Raw genomic sequence first — 25,023 nt, forward strand, 5'->3', positions numbered from 1 at the left:
ACCTAGTTCCCGCCTCTCGAGTAGGCGGAAGCGCCTCTGCAGCTCCCCGCCCCGTCACTCAGCCTCCCACTTCCGCTTCCGGTGCGGGTCGCGCGCGAGCGCAGCGGTGGGAGGCGGCGACGAGCCGGTGAGTTCGGGCAGTGGGTGACCTGCTGGCCTCGGGCGGACGTCAGCCCGGCTTCGCCCTTGCCTCGGCTTCTCCGCGGTCTACTGTGAGACTCAGCTTGGCCCGGGCCCCGAGGGCCGCCCGCCCCGGACCCCTTCGGCCTGGTGTGCCTCAGGCCGCGCCCTGCCTCCGCCGTCGGCCAGAACTCGCCGCGTCGGACCTTGCCGCTTGCCACAGGTCCCGCCCCCTTGTCAGAAAAGCCCGATCCCTCAGGCCCAGAGCGGGTGCTCGAGCCTTGTCCTCCAGGCTTGCCCCTAAACGCAGCCCACCCCCTCCTGTCAGCTCGCTCCGCCTCCCTCAGCCTCTGTACCCTCCCCCCGCCCCCAATTTAGATTCCTACTTTAGACCTCAGCAGCACTCCGTTCTTTTCTTCCGGCGCTGCCTCCTGCCCCCCTCCTCCCGCAAGTGTCGGGAGGACATCCACCACCATCCACGCCCTTCACCTGCCCTCGACCCCCACCTCCACACCACTACCCTTTTTCCATAAAAACTTTCTCCTCTTCGTCCACCTGCCTTCATCCCCAGACCTCTGGTACCCAGACCCCCCCACCCCCACGGATGGCCCCTGGTGGGCGCCGTTTCAGCCCTTCCTCTCCCTTGAGCTCCCAGCCCCAGCTGCTCATGGTCTTCCTCCAGACCTTACCTCAAACACTCTCTTCTTCCATCCTTGAACCTTTCATCCTTGATTCCTCCTCATTAAACACAGGATACCTCTTTCCCTGGGCTGCTCACTCCAGAATCAGCGGGAGTGGGGGTGGGGGATTCAGAATGCCCAGGGTACTGGATCAGACTTTCCCGGGATCCACCAGAGTGTATCGTGCCACAGGGCTCTGCAGCCTCACTTCCCCTCCCTGAAGCTGATGTTCAGGGTTAATTCTATCAACTTGTTAGGTGACGGTGATCCTGCCAGTATTTTTTTTTTTTTTTAAAGCGCATCTGACACCCCTTCCCTCATCCCTCAGGTTGAGGCCCCAGCCTTGGCCTCACCACAATGTGGCACGAGGCTCGGAAACATGAGCGGAAACTTCGAGGCATGATGGTCGACTACAAGAAGAGGGCAGAGCGGCGCAGGGAGTACTATGAAAAGATCGTAAGTGACCTTTGATCTGGGTTGGGAGCTCCGTGAGAGGGCAGAGCCCTGGTTGTCCTGGTACCACTGAGGCTTGGAAATACGCCAAGAGGGGATACCCGTTTCCTCCAGAGAATGTCCATCTTCTGAGCACAGTGACGTGCTGGTGTTGAGCTGAGTCTCTCAGTCCCATCCAACTCTTTTCCACCCCCTGGACTGGAGCCCGCCGGGCTCCTCTGTCCATGGGATTCTCCAGGCAAGAATACTGGAGTGGCTTGCCATGCCCTCCCCCAGGGCATAATCATTGGGGGGTGGGGAACTGAGGTATTTTGTTTCTTGTCGCATGCTGTGCTGTCTGGTGTACACTCAGAGTACAGAACTGGTGTTGGCAGGAAGGAGGGAAGTCTTTGTAGCACTCCAGACATAAGATTGGCCACCTCCGGAATGTTGTCGGTCTTGCTTATTCCTGTGTTCACAGTGCCTAGAGGAGCTCAGCCCTTCTTAAGATTTAACTTGGCACCCGTAAGGAGTGCCACCAGTATTCACTAAGTGAATTCTGACCATTTCTCCCGTTAGATGCTTCAGTTGCGTTTGGAGAGAAGAGCACACTCCATCTTGTGACCTAAAAGGCCCTTGTGTTCTGGCCTCTCGGCTTCATCCTGAGGTCGCGCCATTGGCCTTTTTTTCCACCTCTGCCACCACTGGGTGTTGAGCCTGTAATGCCTCCTCTTAGCTCCTTAACTTGTTACTTGTTCTTGAGACCCGAGCTTGAAATGGCATTGGCACATTAGGTTCTCATCTTCTGTGAGATGGTATTTATTTAGACGTTTTCATTTACTACTGCATCACTGCCGCAGGCTCCTCCCTGGTGTTCTGGCTTCCAGTCCTGCTGCCTCTAATCCACCCTCCTCAGAGAGTCCAGGGAGATTTTTTTTTTTTTTTTTAAATAAAGGATGGAATTAGTGTTATTTTTTAGAAAATATTTACTTATTTGGTTGCACTGGGTCTTAGTTGTGGCATGAGAGATCTAGTTCTCTGACCAGAGACCGAACCTGGGTTCCCTGCACTGGGAGTGTGTAGTTTTAATTGCTGGACCAGTAAGGAAGTCCCCAGAGAGGTCTTTCTAAAGCACAAAGCTGACTCTGTCCCTCCCTTACTCAGAACTTCTCTGTGACTCTCTAGTGCCAGGCTCCTCATGACAGCCTTTAAGACCATCCATGGCTTGGCTTTTACCACCTCCTACAGACTCATGCTACTCTGCTTTCTGCCTTATTCCTTTGCTCACATCATCTGGCCTCCCTACTATCTGGGGCTACTTTTTCTAGCCAAAAAAGGTGTATAAAGAGCTCCCAGTTTACCTCCCCAAATTGTATAGTTCTCTCTAGCCATAGGAGCTTTGCGTGAGCTTTTCCTCTACTAGGTTAGCTCCTGCTCATCTCTCAGATCTCAGTCCTCAGGGGAGTCTTCCCTCATCCTTCATACTCAATCAGTGTCCCCTATAGATGCCATTATAGCTTCTTGTTTTTCCCCTTTGTGGCATTTAACACAAATTTTCAGCTCTGTGAGACTGGGGGCTATGTTTATTTGGGTCATGCTACTGCTTTCCAAGCTTGAGCCCAACGTGATTTAAAAAGACTAGGTGAATAAAACAAAAATAATAGCAGTTGCCATTTTAATTGATCCTTCTCAGGCTCCAAGCTCTGTGAGGAGAACTTCAGCTGTATGATTTCTTTGAGTCCCCACAATCACCCATGAAACAGAGGCTGCTATTATCCTGGGAGAGGAATCTCTGAGAGCCCGTCTCTAGTGGTGTCGGAATAATTATGACTTGACTACAAGGGCAGGGCCTGGGTCTGTGTTGGTTATAGTTGAGGCCCTAGCAGTGGGCCAAGAACGTTATCAGTGCTCAGGGCTGAGTAACCGCCACTTAAGGGTTCCGGGTGCGCCAGACCCCACGCCTGCTACTCTGGCACATTGTTTCTAGTCCTTTCAGCAGCCCTGAGGTGGGTGTTGCTCCCTGTGTTAAAGGTTTGCTGATAACAGTAGTTAATGCTATTGAGCATTTGTGTGTTAAGCACTGTGCCGAACGCTTGACACGCACCTCTGTTTCATCATATCTTCACTGAAGACAGATGTTTATTTCCTTTTTGCTTAAAAGCCCACAGGTGGCCAGTCCTGCTCAGGGAACTGTTATTCAGCCGTGAGTGGCTTCTCTTGCCAGTGTTTTCTTAAGGTCTAGGAGGGCTGCTCAAACTCTAGCCATCATGTCTTTATATTCCATTCAGCAGGGAGGAAGAAGAGAGGGAAAAGAGGCCAGTGGGTTCTTGTCAGTTGTTAACAAAGTTTCTAAATGTTTGCACGTGATGCATCCACTCGTATCCCCGTGACCGGAAAGTAGCCCCTGGTCACATACAGCTGCCAGGAAGGCTGAGAGGCATACCCTGTGTTCTGGGGGGCCTTGTGCCAGTTATGTCAGGAGTCTTATTACTGTGGAGGAAGGGACAGTGGATGTTGGTTGACAACTAATGGGCTATCACAAATGGTGGGGATAGGGGCACCTCCCTCCCAGGTTATCGGAGTATTCGGTGAGATTGGGCGCAGAGACTCCCGAGGGCCGACCTGCCCAGGATAACTTGCTCAGTAAATGCCAGCTCTTCTTGGTGCTCAGGTTATTATTACAAATTAGAGCTGGAATCGCATCCAGGTGGATGGATGGAGTGGAGGAAAGAAGGCTGGAGTGGGGTCACTCAGAAGGCCTGGGTCTCCAGGCTCTCATCCGTGTGAGCCAGAGAGCTCTCTGAGCTTTGTTTTCCCCCTTGGGATGGTGATGATGACCAGCCCCTCTCACTGGGTGACAGGGAAGAGCTTCAAGAATAGAACAGTGTCTGTGGGGTGCATTGTGGTGCAGGCCTGTACAAGCAGCTATTGTCCCCGAACATGAACGTGATCAGCATTCAGATCAGAGCTACCGAACTGTGGATGGTGGTGGCTTTGAGGAGAGGATGGGGCTGTCACGTGGGTCTCTCATCTTATTCTCCACCCTAGAGAAGAGGCAGCTGAGGCCAGTGTTGAAGAAGCAGAAATCAGCTGTGGCAAACTGGGCCAGTGTGTCCAGACAGCTGATTTCTCTTCTCCTGATGTGTCCTTGGTGCCTGCTGTCCCTCCCTTCCTGTCCCTGGTTCCGTCATTGTTCCTGTCCCTGTTGACTTTCTTCTAATCAGTGGTTTGGGTAAAGAAACAGAATTCCATGTTGATGTGAAAGTGGGAAATCACACAGATCTCAGCTCTGGCCTCTCCTTCTCCAGGAGGCCCCAGGCTGACCCCACTGGGCTGAGTGGTGCAACTCCTGGCTCCCCCATCCCAGCACTGCTCACTCTAGGCCGTCACTGCGGGGCCCAGGTCTGTCCCCCACACTGGACTGCAAGCCGTGGGGACAGGGGCTGACTGTCTCAGTCACAGCTGTGGCCCTAGCACAAGGCCTCGCTCAGAGTGGGTGCCTACTTCACAGTTGAATGAGGGAGAGAAAGGCCAGGAACTTGTCTGACCCTCTTTGATTCTGGAGACGTAATGGTCCAGTGGTTAAAAATAGATTTTGGCTCTTGAAGAAGTATTTGTACATGTTTGTTGGGAGTTTGTTTCACAGTAGCCAAGATGTGGAAACAAATGTCCGTCAGCTGATGATGAATGGGTAAAGAAAAGTGGTCTGTACATGCAGTGGAATATTATTGAGCTGTAGAAAGAAAGGAAATTCTGTCACAGGCTACAGCATAGAGGCACCTGGAGGACTTTTATGTCCAGTGAAATAAGCCAGTCACAAAAAGAGAAACCCTGCAAGATTCCATGTGTATGAGGTATTTGGAGCAGTCAGTCCCTTAGAGACAGAAAATGATGGTTGTCCGGAGCTGGGGGAGGGGGAAAGGGGAGTAGTTGTTCAGCAGGTGTAGAGTTTGGGTTTTGCAAACGAAGAGACGTCCTAGAGACCCGGTGCGCAGCAGGGTGCAGACAGTGCTGCTGTACTGTACGTTTAAAAGCGGGCAGGTTAGTGAGTTTTATGTTGTTTGCCTGTTACCGTGACAAAAAAAATTATTTTAGGAAAAAAATGGATTTTGGAGTCAGGCCTATTTGGGCTCAGATCCTGGTTCTGTTTGTGACTGGTGTGATCTGGAGCGAGTGAGCCTCCCCGCTCTGAGCTCCAGTTTCCTCACCGGGGACTTGGGGTAGGAGTAGCACCTTCCTCCCATGGTTGAGAAGTTTGAGATGTACATAAAGCACTTGGCTTTTGGTGTGGTTCATTGACTTTTCCAGAAGCTCCCAACAGAGCCAGGCCACAGACCCAAGCCTGCACTCCCCGCCCAATGCTTTTTAGTTGCTGTGGTGCTGGTACAGTGAGTTCTTGGTATAGGCCAAAGTCCATCCTGCGAACTGAGTCCCAGGTATGTCTTGGGTGTGGGAGCTGAGCGTTTGGCCTGGAGCTGTCTCGGAGCTCCGGGTCTTAGACTTGCCCAGGCGGTCACGGGGCCTGAGAAGAGGGGCTGAGGGAGGCAGGTGAGGTGCAGGAGGCGGCGCCGGATCACAGCAGCGCCACCCTGTGGACGCGGGTGTAGGCACCCCCCCCCCCCAGCTCCTTCAAGTGTGAAGGGCGCGCAGGACAGGGAGCAGCCCGGTGGCTGTGGTCATCGGTGAGCGTCCTCCTCAGCTCCTGCTGGCTGGGGTTGGGGTGGGAGCCAGAGGCCGAATGAGGAAGTGCAGGCTCTCGAGAGCTTGAGGCTGATGGTTTTTTCCGTCTCAGGGGCTCAGTCTCCTCATCTGTGAGTGAGGCCGCATTCTGTTTCCTTTGGTCAGTGTTCCTGGGCTCTGCCTTGGGCGCTCGGAATACAATAAGACAGGTCCTGCCCCCTTGGAAGTTCCATTCTAGTTGCGGGGGACAGGTGATAGGTGATGGGCGGTGCTCTGAAGAGAGTAGGGTAGGGTAAGGAGCTAGCGTCAGTCAGGAGCTGTCGGGAGCTGTTGAGATAGACTTGATGAGGAAGGCGGCTGGAAGGAGATCAGAAATAAGTGAGGAGACAAACGTGCAAGAGCAGGGCCGTTCTGTGGCGTGGAGGCCGGCGGTGTGGAACGGGGCAGGGCGGGGCTGGGGGAGCCCGTGGTGAGAAGTCAGGAGCCAGGCGGGAGCGGGCCAGGCTCTGCATAGAGGAACAGGGCCTAGTACGTTTAACACCGCCTCAGGCTGCTCTGTGGAAAAGGAGCTGCAGAGGGCAAGGGTGGTAGCAAGGAGCCGAGCTGGGGAGAGGAGGCTGCTGAGTGGTCAGGGAAGGTGGTGGGGCAGGGGGGCTCGGGATGGGGGGTGGTTGGAGTCTGGGGAGGGGAGCTTGGTCAGGGTTTAGTGGGGAGCACCAGCACCCTGACTCGTGGCTCTGACACGGCAGGGGCTGGAGCTCAGCTCGGTCCCGGCACTTGTGGCTGGTGCTGCTGCTGCCGCCAGATTTTAGGCTTTCCTGCTGCAGTTATGGTCACTTGGGGTTATAACCCCCACAGGAGAGCTCAGGCCAGAGGTGAGAAGTGAATGGAAGGTAGCAGCAGGGGGTGAGGTGGTGGGAGGGGCTCTGGAGAAAATGGTGACTTGGGGGCCATTCTCCTCCATCTTGGTGCTTTTTTTTTTTTTTTTTAATATAGCTTTACTGAGATATAATTCACATACTCAGGCCTTCCCTGGTGGTCCAGTGGTTAAGACTCTACACTCCCACTAGACCAAGGTTCTATCCTTGGTCAGGGAACTAAGATCCTTTGTGCCTCGAGGCATGGCCAAAAAAAGAAGAAAAGGGGAAAAAATTTTTTTTAAAATCCACATACTGTACAGTTCAGTGGTTTTCAGTATCTTCCCAACCCAGGGATTGAACCCAGGTCTCCCACATTGCAGGCAGATTCTTTACCAGTTGAGCCACCAGGGAAGCCCAAGAATATTGGAGTGGGTAGCCTGTCCCTTGTCCAGCAGATCTTCCCGACCCAAGAATCGAACCCGGGTCTCCTGTATTGCAGGCGGATTCTTTACCAGCTGAGTTACTAGGGAAGCCCTCAGTATATTCACAGGATTGGGCAGCCATCTCCACTGTCTAATTTTAGAAACTCTTTGTGACCTCCAAAAGAAGCCCCATGACCATTAGCAGTTAGTTCCCCCCTCCCCACAACCCTGGGTAACCGCTAATCTACTTTCTGTCTCTATGGATTCATCTATCCTGGACATTTCACACCAATGGAATCATAGGTATGTGGCCTTTTGTGACCGACTTCTTTGACTTAGCCTAATGTTTTCAGGGCTCATCCAGGTTTTAGCATGGATTAATATTCCATTGCGTTTTACTTCTAAATAATATTATATTGTCTGGCTATGCCATGTTTTGTTTCTCTGTCATGCATGGATGGACATTTGAATTGTTTCCACTTTTTGGCTGTTGTTCCTAGTGACACTGTGAACGTTTGTGTACAAGTATTTCAGTATCTGTTCTTAGTTGTTTCAGGTATGGAGTGGAATTGCTGGATCATGTGGCAGTTCTTTGTCTAACTTTCTGAAGAACCTAATTTCTCTGTATTCTTGTCAGTGTTTCTTGCTGTTGTCTGTCCTTTCAGTTTTAGCCATCCTAGGGAGTGTGAGGTGGTGTCTTGTACTTCTGATTGCTGTTTCTCTGATGAATAGTGACAATGATCATCTTTTCATGAGTTTATGTAGTCATGGTGTCTTCGAGGCTGCTCCTGGCCAACGTGCTCACACCTGGCTCTGAATGGGTGGTCCTGTGGTGGGTGTGGGGTGGAGAGTTGGGGACTGATATTTTAGGGAGGTCAGTCTCGGCACTGCCTCGGTAGAAGACTGAGCTAGAGCTCAGAGCCTCTTGTGGCTACCTTGAGAGGGGCCACAACCTTGCCCTTGTCTCCAGAGGTTAGGGGGCCTTGTTAGTGCAGCCCGCATGACCTGGCAGGTTCTTTTACCTCAGAAGTACAGCCTGCTTGGCATAGAGGTGAACCTGCTGCTAAACTTGGTTGTGTGGGGAGTGGCAGGGTTTGGGGCTCAATTGGGTGGCAACCTCCATCTTGTCCATCCCTGCAGAAGAAGGACCCAGCCCAGTTCCTGCAGGTGCACGGTCGAGCTTGCAAGGTGCACCTGGATTCTGCAGTTGCCCTGGCCGCGGAGAGCCCCGTTAACATGTAAGACTGGGTTTGAGGGTGGTACCTGTGGCTGAGGTTTAGGGGTCCAAAGGGACCTGGTATATGGACAGACCTGTGGAGCCTCAGACAGCAAAGACTTGGCCTGAGTGGGAGGGTGAAAGTCACTAGCTAAGGCGAGACGGCAGGGTTTGGGATGAAGACCCCATGGTGTAGTGTTCGGAGCACCTAGAAGGGAACCGGCAGGGCCACGGCTAGAGGCCCAGGTGAAGCAGAGAGTTAGTTGCCAGAGGGGGTGTTTTGGGGTATTAGCAAGTGGCCCATGGGACCTTGTTCAAATTCCCACTCTTGCTTGGTTCTGAGAAATTCAGGTCAGGAGCCTGAATGTAGATTCAGGGTGCGTTGTGGCATAAGGACTTGAGAGGTGGGGGCTGAGAGTGGGACTAGCAGGGGATCAGAGGGGCTGAGGGCCAGGCTCCCAAGCACAGGTGGCAGGGAGCAGCTGCTCTCTGTCCAGGCGGTGGGACCCTAGGCTCCCTGCTCCCACTTTAGGATGCCCTGGCAGGGGGACACCAACAACATGATTGACCGCTTTGACGTCCGTGCCCACCTGGACCACATCCCCGACTACACGCCCCCGCTGCTCACCACCATGTAAGCCACCTCCCCCGGGGTTGCCAGGGTGTCCCTCCTGGGAAGGAAGGAGGTGTGCATGTGGGGGAACCCCCGCCAGCTGGAGGCTGGCCCCTTATCCCCCTTCCTGCTGGCTTGGGGTAGGAGCTCCCTGTGACCTCAAGACCTTTTCCTCCCCCAAAGCTCCCCAGAACAGGAGTCGGACGAGCGGAAATGTAACTATGAGCGCTACCGAGGCCTGGTGCAGAACGACTTTGCCGGCAGTAAGTGACCTGGTGTGTGGGGAGTGGGTTAGGGGGAGGGGTCCCTGGAGGCTGGAAGACTGCAACAAGACTGGGAAGAAAAGAGTTATCCCAGTGCTTTCTACTACGGGGCTTTGAGTGTGGTCCCAGCTCTGTCATGGACCACTCCGTTCGCATCCCTTTTCTCTCTTGGGGCCTCCGTCTCTGGAATTGGTACAGGAGATGTCTGCTGACCTAGATGGTCCTACTGGATGGCCATTTCCACTGCCCGTGCCCTCTGATTCTGTAATCTTTTTCCTAAAAAATTGGGAGAGGTAGGAAGAATTTATTTTTTTTGCTACATGTATTTTCCCCACCTGCATGGGTCAGAATGTTAGCTTAGAAGAGGAAATTTATGCCTGTTTTAAATGACTATTTAGGCAGTTTGACAGCTTGCCAAGTGTCCATACATATCTAAGGTTCTTTTCCCAAGCTGTCACCTCACAAAAGAGAAAACAAGTCTAGGGCCTGTTCCCTGCTCTGGACTTGTGGAGGTTCTGGCCCTGGCAGAGTTTTTCATCTCTGTTACTGCAGTACATCTCTGTGATCACCCAGCAGGGTAGGGGTGATGCCCCATCTTACAGATGAGGATGTTGAGGCTCAGGGGTTGGGAGGGACGCTGTGTCAAAGGAGTTGGGGTTCTCACCCTGCTCTTAAGCACTGCTGCCTCCTGCAGACAGCTCTGAACTGTCTCTCGCCTCCTGAGAAGGACTCAGAGCCTCTCTCCCGTATCTCCTTGTGAGATTAAGGGCCACATACTCATCCCTCAGCCTGGCTGGTCTCGTCTCCTGGAGAAGGGTGATCGTGGAGGTTTCTGTCCCTCAGGGTGATGTGAGGGTTCGCGTGAGGGATGCTTAGAGCCCCTGTACAGAGCCTGGCATAGTCCACTCTCGCTGTGGGTTCACTGTCCCCATATTTCTTTGTTTCTGATGTAGATGTTTAGCATCTTTAAAAACAGAGATTTTCAAATTCTGACTATCAATGAAGCCTTCACACCAGGGGAGTGTAGCATTACTGATGTGGTGGTGGTTTTTGCCTTCCCCCAAGGCCACATAGATGCTTGATGATGGAGCCAGGGTTTCCCTTAGTTCTGCCTGATTCCATCTTCATCCATTCATTCATTCATATAATTCCTGAGCACCTGTAGTATGTCAGGCATTCTTCTGGGAGGAGGAGTCTAGTGGGGGAGCCATGTAATCACAAAAGCGGTGGCTTATTACAAGCTGAGGCACTGTTTCTATAGATGATATGGTGTTCTCTGAGGAGCTTGACGGAGGCTGGATCAGTGGAGGGTGGGGTAGGGTGGGGTGGAGCAGGAACACCCCAGTGAGGGGAGGTGGGCTCCCAACTGTCCAGGCCATAAGGACAGCCGTGAGGGGGCAGGAGGGGGGTGGCCTGGGGGACAGGGAAGGCCAGCTTGGCTGGGGTGAGACAGCTCATGTGACTGCCTAAGCCTGAGGCCCACATAGAGGCCCAGGGCCCTCCCTGGGGCTGTGTAGACCACCAGCAAACCAGACCCCGCACCTCGCTTTACAGATAGAAAAGCTGAGGCCCTCTGAGGGAAGGGGACGTGTCCAGGGTCCTGCCAGAGCTGGGCATATGTCTTACTGCCCACGGACCAGGGGGCTCTGGCACATCGCTGAGCTCCTCAAGTTGGGTGTTGTAGCTGAGAACCCAGATTAGCTTAATTTAAACTGGGGCCCAGGTGACTGACTTCCAGCTCTCAGGATAGGTTTGTCGTTCTGAAGGGTTCAATCAAAGTTCTCTGTGACAGTGATAACAGTAGCAGTGCCCAAGTGCTCACTCTGCCAGTGGTCCTCCCATTTTATAGAAAAGGAAACTGAAGCACAGAGTGGCTGAGTTCCTTGCCCAGAGGTGCATGGCGAGTCAGCTGTGAGCCAGGGCCCTCCTGCAGCTGCTGGGTCTTCACCGAGCACAGTGTGATTATCTGGGCATCCATGACTGCCTCCAGCCGTGCTGGGTTCACACCTGCCCAAGCCCCACTGCATTCTTGAGTCCCCCCAGAATTCCCAGTGTCCCCAGCCCCCTCTGACTCACATGCCTCTTGCCCCACCCACCCCAGTCTCCGAGGAGCAGTGCCTGTACCAGATCTACATTGACGAGCTGTACGGAGGCCTCCAGAGACCCAGTGAGGATGAGAAGAAGAAGTGAGTCTGGGTCCAGGGCTGCGGGGGGCAGGAGGGCTCTGCGCCCCACAGGGCACGGCCTCGTCGGTCGGTTCTGTCCACCCGCTGTCTCCTAGAGCCGGGCCTGGTGGTTGGCACACAGTAGGTGCTCGCTTCATCAGCGTTGTGAGGAGGAGGCAGCCACCAGAGGGGAAGGGTTTGCTGACAAAGCTCTACACGGCATTTTCCACCCTGGGACTGGGAGGAGGTGCAGTTAGGAGAGCAGGCGCTGCACTGGGCCAGAGCCTGGCTTTGAGTCCTGCCCTCCGAGCCTCGTGCCCCCGGCCCGGCGCCGCAGGGCTACAGGAGACGGAGCTGTGAAGTGCTTGTCCCGGCCAGGCAGGAAGCGTGTGGCCCGCAGCGCTGATGTCACTCCGCAGAGGGCTTCTCCAGGCCGTGCACCCTGAGGAGTGACTCATCCCTGTGCCAGCCTGACCGGCCCCTCTGCCAGGGCAGCTGCTGCTCCGCAGTCCCGGAGCCCCCTCCTTAGCCCCTGCTGCCGAGCCATCCCCACTGCTGTCCTCACTGAGGTGACTGAGTGTCTCAGTGACTGACCCTTATCCACGGCCACCTGTTTTGGACAAGACTGGCCCAGGGATGGTGTCAGGGAGTGTTGCCTCAGTTTAGCAGCACACGTTCCCTAGGCCCCTGCTTCATCCTGGACCAAGTTGGGCTGCGTTGTTACCCACTAGATCGCGGGCTAGCTATTGCAGGACACATAGTCGGGGGTGGCAGTGGAGAGACCCAGTGTGAGCAGGGCCGGGGGCTGAGGATGGCCTCCACCACCCAGTGGGAGGACTTTCTGGAGGATGGTATGCTGGAGCTGTAGGAAGAGGGAAGGGCTGGTGGGAGGTGGGCGCAGCGCGTTCTAGGCTGCGGGACCATTCGAGGGCGCCAGGCTGCCTTGGCTCTCAGGAGGGTGGCATGTGGGCAGGGGTGTGTGGGCCCTGGAGGCTTGCCTGGGCTGCATCCGGCCTGGCGCCTGCCTCTCCTAGCGCGGCCCTGACTCTTGGCTCCCCCTTGCCAGGCTGGCAGAGAAGAAGGCATCCATTGGCTACACCTACGAGGACAGCACGGTGGCCGAGGTGGAGAAGGTGACAGAGAAGCCGGAGGAGGAGGAGTCCCCGGCCGAGGAGGAGAGCAACTCGGATGAAGATGAGGTCATCCCCGACATCGGTGGGGTCCCCTCTCTGCCCTCCCCATCCACAGTCCCCGGGCAGCGTTTTTGTGTCTCGCCCCTCCCCCTCTGTGGGGCGCTCCGTGCTTACGAGCCCGCTTCTCCTTCCCCCACCTCCCGCCGTCCTTCCGTCTCACTCGTGTCCTCCTGGTCCAGCCTCCCTCGCTGTTTCTTTCTCCTTCCTTGTTTCTAGGACTCTGCTTCTCTGACACTGTCCCCACCCGGGTTCTGGCTCTGTTCTCCTCTTCTGACCTCAGCCTCTTGGTCTCTCCCCGCCCTTCTCTTTCACTCTCTTCTGGAAAACACGTGTTCCTCCAGTTACAGAGCCGGCCTCAGCCCCCACCCCTCTGCCCACCACCTGCTAAATGCCCACTGATTAGACCGGCCACCCATTTCCCCCCTTGCCTCATCCAGCTCTCTCTCAGCCCGTCCGCTGTTTGTTCAGAAGTGTGTAAAGCGCACCTGCCACTCAGCCATCAAGCATCCCGCTCCCGAATATCTGAGACCTGCACCCCTGCCTTCACCCACCTAGATCTTCAGCTGCCCTTGTTCACGCCCCCGTGTCCATCACTCGCTCCCCATCATATCCCCCCACCCACGCCCTCACCCACTGTTTATGGTGCTTGCTCCGGGCCGAGCCCTGTGCCAGCCTGGGGATACCAGGGTGTGCTGACTCATGTCTGCACCCCCACCCATCCACAGCGGCCTGAGGTCTGGTGGGCTCCCCCGCCCCCGTGTCCTGGGGCACTGCCCCTTCCCTTCCTCTTGCTCGGCTTTGGCCCCTGACAGCCTTTCTCTTGGTGCAGACGTGGAGGTGGATGTGGATGAACTGAACCAGGAGCAGGTGGCCGATCTCAACAAACAGGCCACGACGTATGGCATGGCCGACGGCGACTTCGTCAGGTGAGGCCTGTGGGCCGACACTGCTCCCCACCCTGTGGACCTGGCATCTCTGCTGTTACCCCTCTTTCTGAGCGCTGGTGTCCCTGACTCTGCACCAGGAACGTTACACACACAGGCTCCCGAGCTCGTGGAGGTGGGGTGGAGGTTGTACAGGGTGGTCCTTGGGGTCAGCTTCAGCGGTGTTGAGACAGGCTGCCCCCAGCTGTGTGACCTGAGGCCTTCTGAGCCCTGGGAGCTCTGGGGGTTTCTGGGCCTGGTTGAAGAGCGCCCTCTAGTGGAGAGGCTCCTCTCCTTGCCTCTGCCCTGTGCCTCACCCCGGGTGGGTCACATAGACTGGTCCCAGCTAACAGGGTACTGAGTCCTGAGTACTCCCACTTCTGAACACAGCCTGAGCATCTGAGCATCCTCACTCAGGAGCAGCCAGTGTCCTCACCATGGCCAGGGTCTCACCTCTCTGGTCCTCTCCCCACACATTCCACCCCTGCCCAGGCTTCGTGGCCTCTTTGCCCCTCAGATGCCCGAGGCCCCACCTGATCCAGGGCCACTCAGGTGCTGTGGGCTCTGCCTGCACCTGCGCAGCTCACTCCTAGGGGTCTCGTCAGCTGTCACTCTGAGGGGCTTCCCCAGCCTCCCTGTTAAAACTGCAGCCTCTACCAGGTCCCTGGACTTCTCTCCCCTTCTGTGATTTCCTTTCCTATCAAGTTTTTCACCATTTAACAAGTCACGTGTTATGTGACTTTGGTCATTGTCTCTCTTCTCCTCAGAATGTTAGTCCGTGAGAGTGGGGAGTTTTGTTTTCAATAATCTTTGATGCCTGAGATAGCTCCTGGCGTGCAGTAGGTACTCAGTAGTAGCACTGACGGAATGCGAGACCCCCCAGGATGGCTTGGGGTCCTTCGCTTCCTGCAGTGACTCTGCCTGTAATCTGACCTCGTCCCTCCTGGTGGCCCTCCTCCCCCTCCGCAGGATGCTCCGGAAAGACAAGGAGGAGGCGGAGGCCATCAAACACGCCAAGGCCCTGGAGGAGGAGAAGGCCATGTACTCGGTGAGGGCTGAGCCGGGGTGGCAGGGCAGGTGTGTGCTTCGTGGAAGGCACAGCCTCACCAGCTTCATCCCCACCCTGCTCCAGGGCCGTCGCTCCCGGCGCCAGAGGAGGGAGTTCCGGGAGAAGCGGCTGAGGGGCCGCAAGATCAGCCCCCCCAGGTAGGTGGGGTTCTGCCCTGTGCCCCTGCCCTGCCAGTGTTGGTCTTTCAGAACCCTGGGGGAGGAGCCAGGGCTCAGGAAAGTCTGGGGGGGCAAGCTTGTGGCCTGCGGACAGAGTTGTCCTAGTAGAGCAGTGAACAGGGAAGGTCCGGAATAGGTGTAGCCACAAGGGGCGTGTGGACACCCATCCTGCCAGCCGTGCCCTTCTCCCTGCTGGATTCGGGACCCATGTCACCTTCCCTGGCTGTGAGCAGAGTCCAGGGGCACTGGCCTGGCCCTGGGCTGTGATTGCTCTTGCTGCTGGGCCGCCTCCTCACTGTTAGAGTTTGGGCAGGTGACTTTTCTCTTCTCAAGCTGCAGTTTCCTCTTTGGGAGAGGGGCTCCCCCTTCCAGCAGGGGGGCTACACCAGTGCCCACAGTGAGGTCTCAGGCAGGTTTGGATGAGGCAGTTGGTGTGTGGAGAGCCAGCCTGAGGCCCGGGCAAACCCATGCCTCTGCCACATCTCTGTTCAAGGGGAGTCACAGGGTTGCTGTGAGACTTAAGGGACCTGCGGTGGGCTCAGGGTTGGATGCGTGGTCTGGAAAATGTTCAGTCATGAGCTGTGGTGATTCTTGCCATCGTCACCGAAGAAGTGCAGGGCTGCGGTTCAGGCTTTGGGCAGGTGTGAGGGGATGGGAGGGATGAAGGCAGGGCCCGTAACCCGGCTGGCAGCCTCCTCGTTAGGTCCAGTGTGTGGCCTTGGGCACCCGGGTCAGGGGTTGGCCTCAAATTCCACGCATACTGACCCCATCCCCCACCCCACTCCGTTGAATCTGCTTCTCTCTACAGCTACGCCCGCCGAGACAGCCCCACCTATGACCCCTATAAGCGGTGAGTTCTCAGGGCCCAGCGCCCTCCTGATGGAGGGTGGGGTGGGGCGGGGCAGGTGCGCTGTAGGCTGCCCTCCTGAGATCACATACTGGAGAATGTGTTCTGCCTTTTTCTGATTTAAACATGATGGAGTTTTGTGTTAAAAGTGACCAAACCTGGCAGGAAGGCGGGACTTAGATGTCAGGTGTCTTTAATCTGAACTCCCAGAAATAACCAGTGAGAAATAGCAGGCACAGAATGGCCTTGTCGCACATAACATGTGTCTCCTGTCGTGGGAGTGGTTGGTCAGAGGCTTTGACGGTAGACAGATCTCAGCCTGACCCGTCCTGTTTGCCAGATGGGGTGAGAGGGACCCTTGGGGCTCCCGGGAGGACAGGTGAGATAAGGCAGGTACACCTTTTAAGGAAGGGTCTGGCTCAGGTAGGTGCTAAACTGTGGGTGCCGTGAGGGAGATAGTGTACTTTCTTTCACAAAACTGAGAGTATTTCACACTTAATGCTTTCAAACTTGCTTTACACCTGACTTGACATCTTTTGCCAAGAGAATGCGCTGCTCATAGCAAACACCCTCTTCTAGCAACACAAGAGAAGACTCCACATGGACATCACCAGATGGTCAATACCAGAATCAGATTGATTATATTCTTTGCAGCCAAAGTTGGAGAAGCTCTATACAGTCAGCAAAAACAAGACTAGGAGCTGTGACTCAGATCATGAACTCCTTGTTGCCAAATTCAGACTTAAATTGAAGCAAGTAGGGAAAACCACTAGACCATTCAGGTATGACCTAATGATTATACAGTGAAAGTGAGAAATAGATTCAAGGGATTAGATCTGATAGACAAAGTGCCTGAAGAACTATGAACGAAGGTTCGTGACATTGTACAGGAGGCAGGGATCAAGATCATCCCCAAGAAAAAGAAATGCAAAAAGGCAAAATGGTTGTCTGAGGAGGCCTTACAAATAGCTGTGAAAAGAAGAGAAGCTAAAGGCAAAGGAGAGGAGGAAAGATATACCCATTTGAATGCAGAGTTCCAAAGAATAGTAAGAAGAGATAAGAAAGCCTTCCTCAGTGATCAGTGCAAAAAAATAGAGGAAAACAATAGAATGGGAAAGATTAGAGATCTCTTTAAGAAAATTAGAGATACCAAGGGAACATTTCATGCAAAAGATGGACTCAATAAAGGACAGAAATGGTATAGACCTAACAGAAGCAGAAGATATGAAGAAGAGGTGGCAAGAATACACAGAAGAACATACAAAAAAGATCTTCACGACCCAGATAATCACGATGGTGTGATCACTCATCTAGAACCAGACATCCTGGAGTGCATAATCAAGTGGACATTAGGAAGCATGACTATGAACAAAGCTAGTGGAGGTGATGGAATTACAGTTGAGCTATTTCAAATCCTAAAAGATGATGCTGTGAAAGGGCTGCACTCAATATGTCAGCAAATTTGGAAAACTCAGCAGTGGTCACAGGACTGGAAAAGGTCAGTTTTCATTCCAATCCCAAAGAAAGGCAATGCCAAAGAATGCTCAGACTACCCCACAGTTGCACTCATCTCGCATGCTAATTAAGTAATGCTCAAAATTCTCCAAGCCAGGCTTCAACTGTGAACTTCCAGATGTTCAAGCTGTATTTAGAAAAGGCAGAGAACCAGAGGTCAAATTGCCAACACCTTCAATTGCCAGTCTTCTCTTGGATCATTGAAAAAGCAAGAAAGTTCCAGAAAAACATCTATTTCTGATTTATTGACTATGCCAAAGCCTTTGACTGTGTGGATCACAACAAACTGTGAAAAATTCTGAAAGAGATGGAAATACCAGACCACTTGACCTGCCTCTTGAGAAACCTGTATGCAGGTCAGGAAGCAACGGTTAGAGCTAGACATGGAACAACAGACTGGTTCCAAATAGGGAAAGGAGTACATTAAGGCTGTATATTGTTGCCCTGCTTATTTAATTTATATGCAGAGTACATCGTGAGGAAAGTTGGGCTGGATGAAGGACAATCTGGGATCAAGATTGCCGGGAGAAATATCAATAACTTCAGATACACAGATGATACTACACTTATGGCAGAAATCAAAGAACTGAAGAGCCTCTTGAAAATGAAAGAGGAGAGTGAAAAAGTTGGCTTAAAATTCAACATTCAGAAAACTAAGATCATGGCATCCGGTCCCATCGCTTCATGGCAAATAGATGGGAAAGCAGTGGAAACCGTGAGAGACTTTTTTTTTTGGGGGGGGTGGGGAGGCGGTTCCAAAATCACTGCAGATGGTGATTGCAGCCATGAATTTAAAAGACGCTTACTCCTTGGAAGGAAAGTTATAACCAACCTAGACAGCATATTAAAAAGCAGAGACATTACTTTGCCAACAAACGTCCATCTAGTCAAAGCTATGGTTTTTCCAGTGGTCACTTATGGATGTGAGAGTTGAACTATAAAGAAAGCTGAATGCCGAAGAATTGATGCTTTTGAACTGTGGTGTTGGAGAAGACTCTTGAGAGTCCCTTGGACAGCACGGAGATCCAGCCAGTCCATCCTAAAGGAGATCAGTCCTGAGTGTTCATTGGAAGGACTGATACTGAAGCTGAAACTCCAATACTTTGGCCACCTGATGCGAAGAGCTGACTCATTTGAAAAGACCCTGATGCTGGGAAAGATTGAAGGCGGGAGGAGAAGGGGACAACAGGGAATGAGATGGTTGGATGGCATCACTGACTCGATGGACATGGGTTTGAGTAAACTCCGGGAGTTGGTGATGGACAGGGAAGCCTGGCTATCCCTCTGGGCCTTCCCAGTGTACCAGTCCTGAGCACTTGTCTCATGCATCCAACCTGGTCTGGTGATCTGTTTCACCCTTGATAGTATACTTGTTTCAATGCTGTTCTTTCAGAATATCCCACCCTCACCTTCTCCCACAGAGTCCCAAAGTCTGTTCTGTACATCTGTGTATCTTTTTCTGTTTTGCACATAGGGTTATCGTTACCATCTTTCTAAATTCCATATATATTTGTTAGTATACTGTATTGGTCTTTATCTTTCTGGCTTACTTCACTCTGTATAATGGGCTTCAGTTTCATCCATCTCATTAGAACTGATTGAAATGAATTCTTTTTAATGGCTAAGTAATACTCCATTGTGTATATATACCGCATCTGTTCTTAATAATACTTTTCTGTCACTGCTTTTCCTGGTTGTATTGAGAAGGCCTCCGTGGTCATGAATCAGATCCTTGCAGGACTGCTGTCTTTCGTTGTCACTCAGGGCCCCGCTCTTCTGCGTCCTGTTGCTCTGTGGAGGGTTTGTTCGTGGGTGGACAGGCTCGAGGGTCCCGGTGACTGAGCTCCTTCTCCCTGCTCTTCAGGTCGCCCTCGGAGTCCAGCTCTGAATCCCGCTCCCGTTCCCGCTCCCCGACCCCTGGCCGCGAGGAGAAGATCACGTTCATCACCAGTTTCGGGGGCAGCGATGAGGAGGCGGCTGCAGCCGCAGCTGCAGCAGCTGCATCAGGGGCTGCCACAGGGAAGCCCCCGGCGCCTCCCCAGCCTGGCGGCCCCGCACCGGGACGTAATGCCAGCGCCCGGTCTGTAACGCTCACGCTGTCCACCCTACACCCCAGCCACTGTGGGGGGGACTCGGGGCAGCGGGGGGCCACAGCCCGGGCTGGCGCTGACCGCCCCCCGTGCCCGCCTGCAGCCGCCGCTCCTCCACCTCCTCTTCCTCCTCCTCCGCCTCGAGGACCTCCAGCTCCCGCTCCCGCTCCAGCTCCAGCTCCCGCTCCCGCCGCGGCGGGGGCTACTACCGCTCTGGCCGCCATGCCCGCTCCCGCTCCCGGTCCTGGTCGCGCTCTCGGTCCCGCTCCCGGCGATATTCTCGCTCCCGCAGCCGCGGCCGGCGGCACTCAGGTGGGGGCTCCCGAGACGGACACCGCTACTCCCGTTCGCCGGCCCGGCGCGGCGGTTACGGGCCCCGGCGCAGAAGCAGGTGCGTGGGGCGGGGGGCCCATCTGGGTGAGACCAGGCTCTGTGAGGGAGCCGTGGATTTGGGAGGACAGTTGTCATCCCAGATGTGTTGCCAGTGGGCAGGAGACTGGGCTGTGCTTGTTCCAGGGGCTCCCCAGATGTTTACAGCAGGTGACTCGCAGAACCAGGGTGCCCCGAGGGCAGGGGCCAGGAAGTCAAGGCATCTCTTTGAGGGGAGGGCGGGGTGTGACATAAGTGCTGGTGGTGGAGCAGGAATACCGTCCCGGGACGGGAGCATCCCTCCTGCCCTTCCCTGGGGGGTCAGGGCTGCCCGTGGAGGGACAGCACGACCTGCTGGGTGAGAGCGGCGCTTGCAGAGTAGCCGGCCAGGTGAGGAGTCTGGCCCTACTGCTGAGCTGCTGGGGCCTCTTCATCTGCAGAAGAGATAGTGTCATAATGTCTCCTCCATTGAGTCGCAAAGTTGTGACAAATTCTACCTCAGTGCTTGGTCTAGAGCCTAGCACTCAATGAGTGCTCTTGTTGTTGTCAGCGTTATTACCTGTGTTATTATTGTGTGGATCTCAGTGTCAGCTACCCACGAGGTCTGGCAGGTAAAATTGAGGCACCCCGTGGGCCTGGTGACCCGGGAGCACACTTCCCTTCTGCTGGGGTCGTAGGCCACTCAGTGGCGAGTGTGGCGTGCCTAGTTTTCTGATTTTTCCAGAGAAATTGAGTTGGATGTTTAAAGAACAGCCCTTGTTTTTTTGATGGTGCTAACACAGTCAAATTTTTTAAAAACCTGGGACAGTCCCACCAGAGTCAGTGTGCAGTGTTGGTTTGGCATCCAGATCATTGCCTGGAGCCTGACCCAGGGCGATGACAGGAGAAAGGCTTGGGGTCAGAGGGGGCCCTGGTCACCCTGTGCCAGCTTGAGGAGGGGGCCCTTGCTGAGGAGCCCCCAAGTCTTGAGCAGAGAGAGGACGGGGCTCACACATCACCAGACTGGATTCTGTAGGTCTGTGCCGCAGGCGAGTGGGGAGGGATGAGGGGTCGTCCCCACTGGTGGCGAGACCCTAGGTCCAGCAAGGTGAGGAGGTGAGCATCCAGGGGGGCCCCCTGGCAAGTCCTGCCCTCTCAAAGGTCACCTCACAGGGAAGTGGGTGCACAGGTGTCTAGTGAGATGTGAAGAGCTGTTCTGGGCCAGTGTGTTTAGAGGACAGTCTGTTTAGAGACCGAGGAGGCCAGGGAGGATGTCTGAGGAAAGCAGCGGGAGGAGCTTAGAGACAGACCGCAGGGCCTTGCAGAGGCGCGTAGATTCAGTGCCCGGGTGGGGGCGGTGCGCAGGGGGGTCCCTGGAGTCTCACGGCCTCCCTTCTGCTCTGCGGTGCCCCCAGGAGCCGCTCCCGCTCTGGGGACCGGTACCGGCGGGGCGGCCGGGGCCCCCGGCACCACAGCAGTAGCCGCAGCAGCTGGTCCCTCAGCCCGTCCCGAAGTCGCAGCCTGACTCGCAGCCGCAGCCCCAGCCTGAGCCGCAGCCGCAGCCTGAGCCGCAGCCGTAGCCGCAGCCGCAGCCAGAGTCACTCGCCGTCACCGCCGAGGGAGAAGCTGAGCAGGCCGGCAGCGTCCCCCGCTGTGGGCGAGAAGCTGAAAAAGTGAGCGGGCGAGGGCAGGGGGACAGAGGTGGGGAGAGCGCCCCACTGTTCTGTTTCGGAAGGAGCTTGGTTCTGCCCTGGGGGGTTTGAGGGGGCCACACCTCTGCCCTTGGCAAGGGTGGGGGTGCTGAGGAGTCCCAGCCTTGCCTAGGGTGAGGGGTCAGAGGGGGACATGACCCTGCCTTGCAGGGTCTAGGAGGCGTGTGGTTTCCTCCTGGGGGTGTTTGGGGCACACAGCCTTTGCTGTCTGGTCCGAGGGCAGTGCTGAGGCCGTGTGGGGTTGGAGGTGGCAGTTGCTTTTTTTCCTCCTAGGACCGAACCTGCCGCTGGTAAAGAGACAGGAGCTGCCAAAGTCAGTAAGAATTTGGAACTCGCCCGTCTAATTCCCGCCAGCAGCAGTGCCCGAGAGCTGGGCCCGGTGGGCCTGCAGGGGGGCCCGGGTGGGCCGGGAGATCCAGCCCCAGGGATTGAGACCCGTGCCCCACTCGCCCCTTCCACTGTCCACTGGGGCTCCCAAACCCTCGTGGCCAGTCTCCGCAGCTTGCCCGTCCTCCGCTCCTGCCCCTGCCAGTCCCAGGCTCTTGGATGAGGTGGGTTGTGGGAGCTCCGGGACACCCACCCGGTCTCCTGCCTCTTCTCCCCCTCCCCCAGCCCAAGCTGACGCCGCAGGAGAAGCTTAAGCTGAGGATGCAGAAGGCACTCAACAGGCAGTGTACGTCCCAGCCCCGCCCCTCCAGGGCTCCCCTGCTCCTCCTCCTCCCCATCTGACCGCGGGAAGGCCCTGCTCTGTCCGGAAGGCCCTTGGGGAGGAGCGGGTGTGTGCCTGCCCTGTGGCCGCCAGGTCCAGGGCCTCGGCAGCCCGGCCTCTGAGCTCAGCTTCTACCTCCTGGTGGGGAGCTGGAGGGCACCCCTCAGTCACCTCGCCGCTCTCCCCACAGTCAAGGCGGACAAGAAGGCGGCGCAGGAGAAGATGATCCAGCAGGAGCACGAGCGCCAGGTATGGGGGGAGGTGAGGGCGTGGGGCCCACACGGGGCGCAGCCCGGCCCCACCCTCACTGCCGTCTCTGCCGCAGGAGCGGGAAGATGAGCTTCGTGCCATGGCCCGAAAGATCCGCATGAAGTAAGACTGACCCAGCCTGCCTCTGGGTTGTCCTGGGTTCCCCACCACCAGCTGACCCAGAGCTCTGACCAGGCCCTCCGGGTGGAGGAAAATTGAAGCCTCCTCCGGACCTTTGTGTCCTTCCGCCTCGCGGCTCCGCCAGCCTCCAGCTTGGGTCTCCTTTCCTGCTCTCTCCTGATACCCACCCACTGTTCCCCAGGGCTGCTCTCGGGTCTGTCCTTATTGTCCTGTGTGGAGTGGCACCCCCAAAAGCACCGTCCTCCAGCCCCGCCCTGCCCTCATGGCGCTCGTCTCCCCCGGCATCCTAGTGCCCTGTCTGTGTCCTTTACTTACTCCTGCTGGCGTCCCCACTGAGCAGTCGGGTCTGGCTGCCAGGCTCCTGCTGTGCACTCTGCCCCCAGAACCCTGGTGCTCATAAATGCTGAAGGCTGGATGCAGGCCAGCCCTGCGCTGGGAGCCAGGGCTTCGCTCCCCTCCTTTCTGCTCCTCTCCTCGCCTGACTCTTCTTCTGCGGGGCTGAGTGGCCCAGAGCCTGCTTCAGACAGACGTGGGGTTCAGTCCCAGCCCCGCTTCTGTCTGACTGTGACCCTGGGGTGGGTGCTCGTCCCGACTGTGGACAGTCCTTGATGCTGAACGCATAGGGTGACAGGAATTAGTGCCCTTAGAGCCTCTGCCTGTGTGGGGCCCGTGGGCAGAGCTGGAGGCCGCAGTGCTTGGTGTTGGCAAGGAGGGGAGTCAGTCAGTGGAGAGCTATGTCACTGTTACGTATTTTTCTACTCTATTTGCTGTGGGTCCTTGGACGAGTACCTTAACCTCTCTGAGCCAGGACTCATTATATGAGGTGGATGTAACAAGGCAGCCGTCTCTGTGGAATCACGCTATAAGGCTCCTGGTGTGTGTGCTTGGCACGTGAGGAGGCTTGATGGCTGGAACTACTGTTACTGGCTGGTGGTTTGTTACACATCCATCACACGGCGCGTCAGGAGGTGGGGACCACAGTGCATAGGGACTCAGCATTGCAGTCAGTCAGGCCCGGCTTCGGATGCTGCCTCTGCTCCCCCCCAGCTGTGGGCCTTTCTCCTGTCTGAGCCTCAGTGTGCTCATCTGCTAGATGGGGGTGAAATAATTGTCCCGTCTCATAGGCTTGTGGGCTGGGTTCTGTGTGATCAGGGCCAGGCACCGCAGCACTCAATAAATGCAGCCTTTGGGGTGGCCAAGAAAATCCCGGCTATTCTGACAAAAGGCCAGATAAGCACTTGGCATGTAAGTCCCTTTGTTCAGAGGCTGTGCCTGGAGCATGACAGGAAAGATCAAACTATCCAGCCCTCAGCAAACCTTGCATCGGCGGGTAGAGTGGCATTCAGCTGCCGGCCAGTGTCCCCTCTCTGAGCTCAGTGCCCTCGTCCCCAAGTGGGGAGAGGAGCAGGACCTGCCCCTTGGCTCCCTCTTCCACTCGGCCTGGCAGGTGACCCAGCTGGCCCTCAAGTTCAGTATTCTCACTTCTTACTCTGGTTCACCTCCCCCTGCAGGGAACGGGAGCGCCGAGAGAAGGAGAGAGAGGAATGGGAACGCCAGTATAGCCGGCAGAGCCGCTCGCCCTCCCCCCGCTACAGTGAGTGTGCCCCCGGTCACCCTCCCCCTCGGCAGTGAGCGTGCCCCCAGTCACCCTCCCCCCTCTACAGCAAGCGTGCCCCCAGTCACCCTCCCCCCTCTACAGCGAGTGTGCCCCCGGTCACCCTCCCCCCTCTACAGCGAGTGTGCCCCCGGTCACCCTCCCCCGTCTGTAGCGAGTGTGCCCTTGGTCACCCTCCTCCTCTATAGCAAGTGCCTCTCTGGTCGCTGAATCAGGAGAGCCAGGCTGAAGGCTCGGGGGCATTAGAGATAGAAGAGATGTGAAAACTGGGTTACAGAAAACCACGGTACACCTTCCACATCAGTTTTCAGTAAATTAAAATGTTTAAGCCATACACACACGACACACAGCGCTTCAGTCCCAAGGGAACTGCAGGAGCTGAAAGAGGAGCGTCGCAGCGCGTGGGTATGGGCCGAGGGCAGGCAGCGGCCTGCTGTTCTCACCTGTATTCCTGTCCCCCTTCTTTCCAGGTCGAGAATACAGCTCTTCTCGAAGGTAAGCAGGCAGGCCCAGCCCCGGGCAGTCACTGTTGTCCTCTGGCGGGAGGTCCCCGCCCTGGTTTCCCCGTCCTGGCCCCTCCAGTCACAGGAGCTGCTCAGGGCCTGGCCTCATGCTGCACGCGGCCGACTTCCGCGTCGCCGAAGCCCCAGTGGTCCCCTGTGGGTGGGGGTGTGTGTGCACCTGCCCACATGGCTGGGCTCCCTGCTTCCTGCCCAAACCCTCATGGGGCCTCTCTCCCCACTTCTCTCTCCAGACGGTCGAGGTCCAGATCCCGAAGCCCTCACTACCGACATTAGGCAGAAGCGTGGGGGGGGGGGAGCAGAGATGAGGTGGGGGGACAAGGGCTCAAGCTGTGATGCTGCTGGTTTTATCTCTAATAAAGTCACACGTTATTTAATTCCCTTCACCTGGTCTCTTGTTTCATCTGTGTGGTCAGTGCAGGGCCCCCAGACCCTGGTGCCCACCAACTGAGGCCAGCTGGGGAAGCTGCTTGGTGGCTTCG

At 55.8% G+C, this 25,023-nt stretch overlaps 1 protein-coding gene across 3 annotated transcripts; it reads left to right on the forward strand.

Annotated features, from left to right (window-relative positions):
- Positions 1-80: 80 nt before the first annotated feature.
- Positions 81-24,910, forward strand: CLASRP (CLK4 associating serine/arginine rich protein). Of its 3 annotated transcripts, none has more exons than XM_065926291.1 (21): positions 81-127; positions 1,129-1,256; positions 8,335-8,432; positions 8,943-9,044; positions 9,207-9,286; positions 11,388-11,472; positions 12,518-12,666; positions 13,474-13,570; positions 14,537-14,615; positions 14,700-14,773; positions 15,603-15,644; positions 19,021-19,236; positions 19,350-19,637; positions 21,010-21,267; positions 21,580-21,619; positions 21,919-21,979; positions 22,206-22,264; positions 22,341-22,387; positions 23,917-23,999; positions 24,491-24,515; positions 24,775-24,910. In XM_065926291.1, exons 2-21 carry the CDS (start codon positions 1,158-1,160, stop codon positions 24,815-24,817), a joined length of 2,025 nt encoding a protein of 674 aa, XP_065782363.1. In that variant the 5' UTR covers positions 81-127; positions 1,129-1,157; the 3' UTR covers positions 24,818-24,910. The 3 variants fall into 3 exon arrangements, 2 of the variants coding, with proteins under 2 accessions (XP_065782363.1, XP_065782364.1); XM_065926292.1 differs by having other exon boundaries at positions 87-343; XR_010661732.1 differs by lacking the exons at positions 23,917-23,999; positions 24,491-24,515; positions 24,775-24,910 and having other exon boundaries at positions 21,580-21,623; positions 22,341-22,393.
- The last annotated feature ends 113 nt before the right edge of the window (positions 24,911-25,023 follow it).

Source organism: Muntiacus reevesi, chromosome 2 (assembly GCF_963930625.1).
Source record: "Muntiacus reevesi chromosome 2, mMunRee1.1, whole genome shotgun sequence".
Lineage (NCBI taxonomy): Eukaryota > Metazoa > Chordata > Mammalia > Artiodactyla > Cervidae > Muntiacus > Muntiacus reevesi.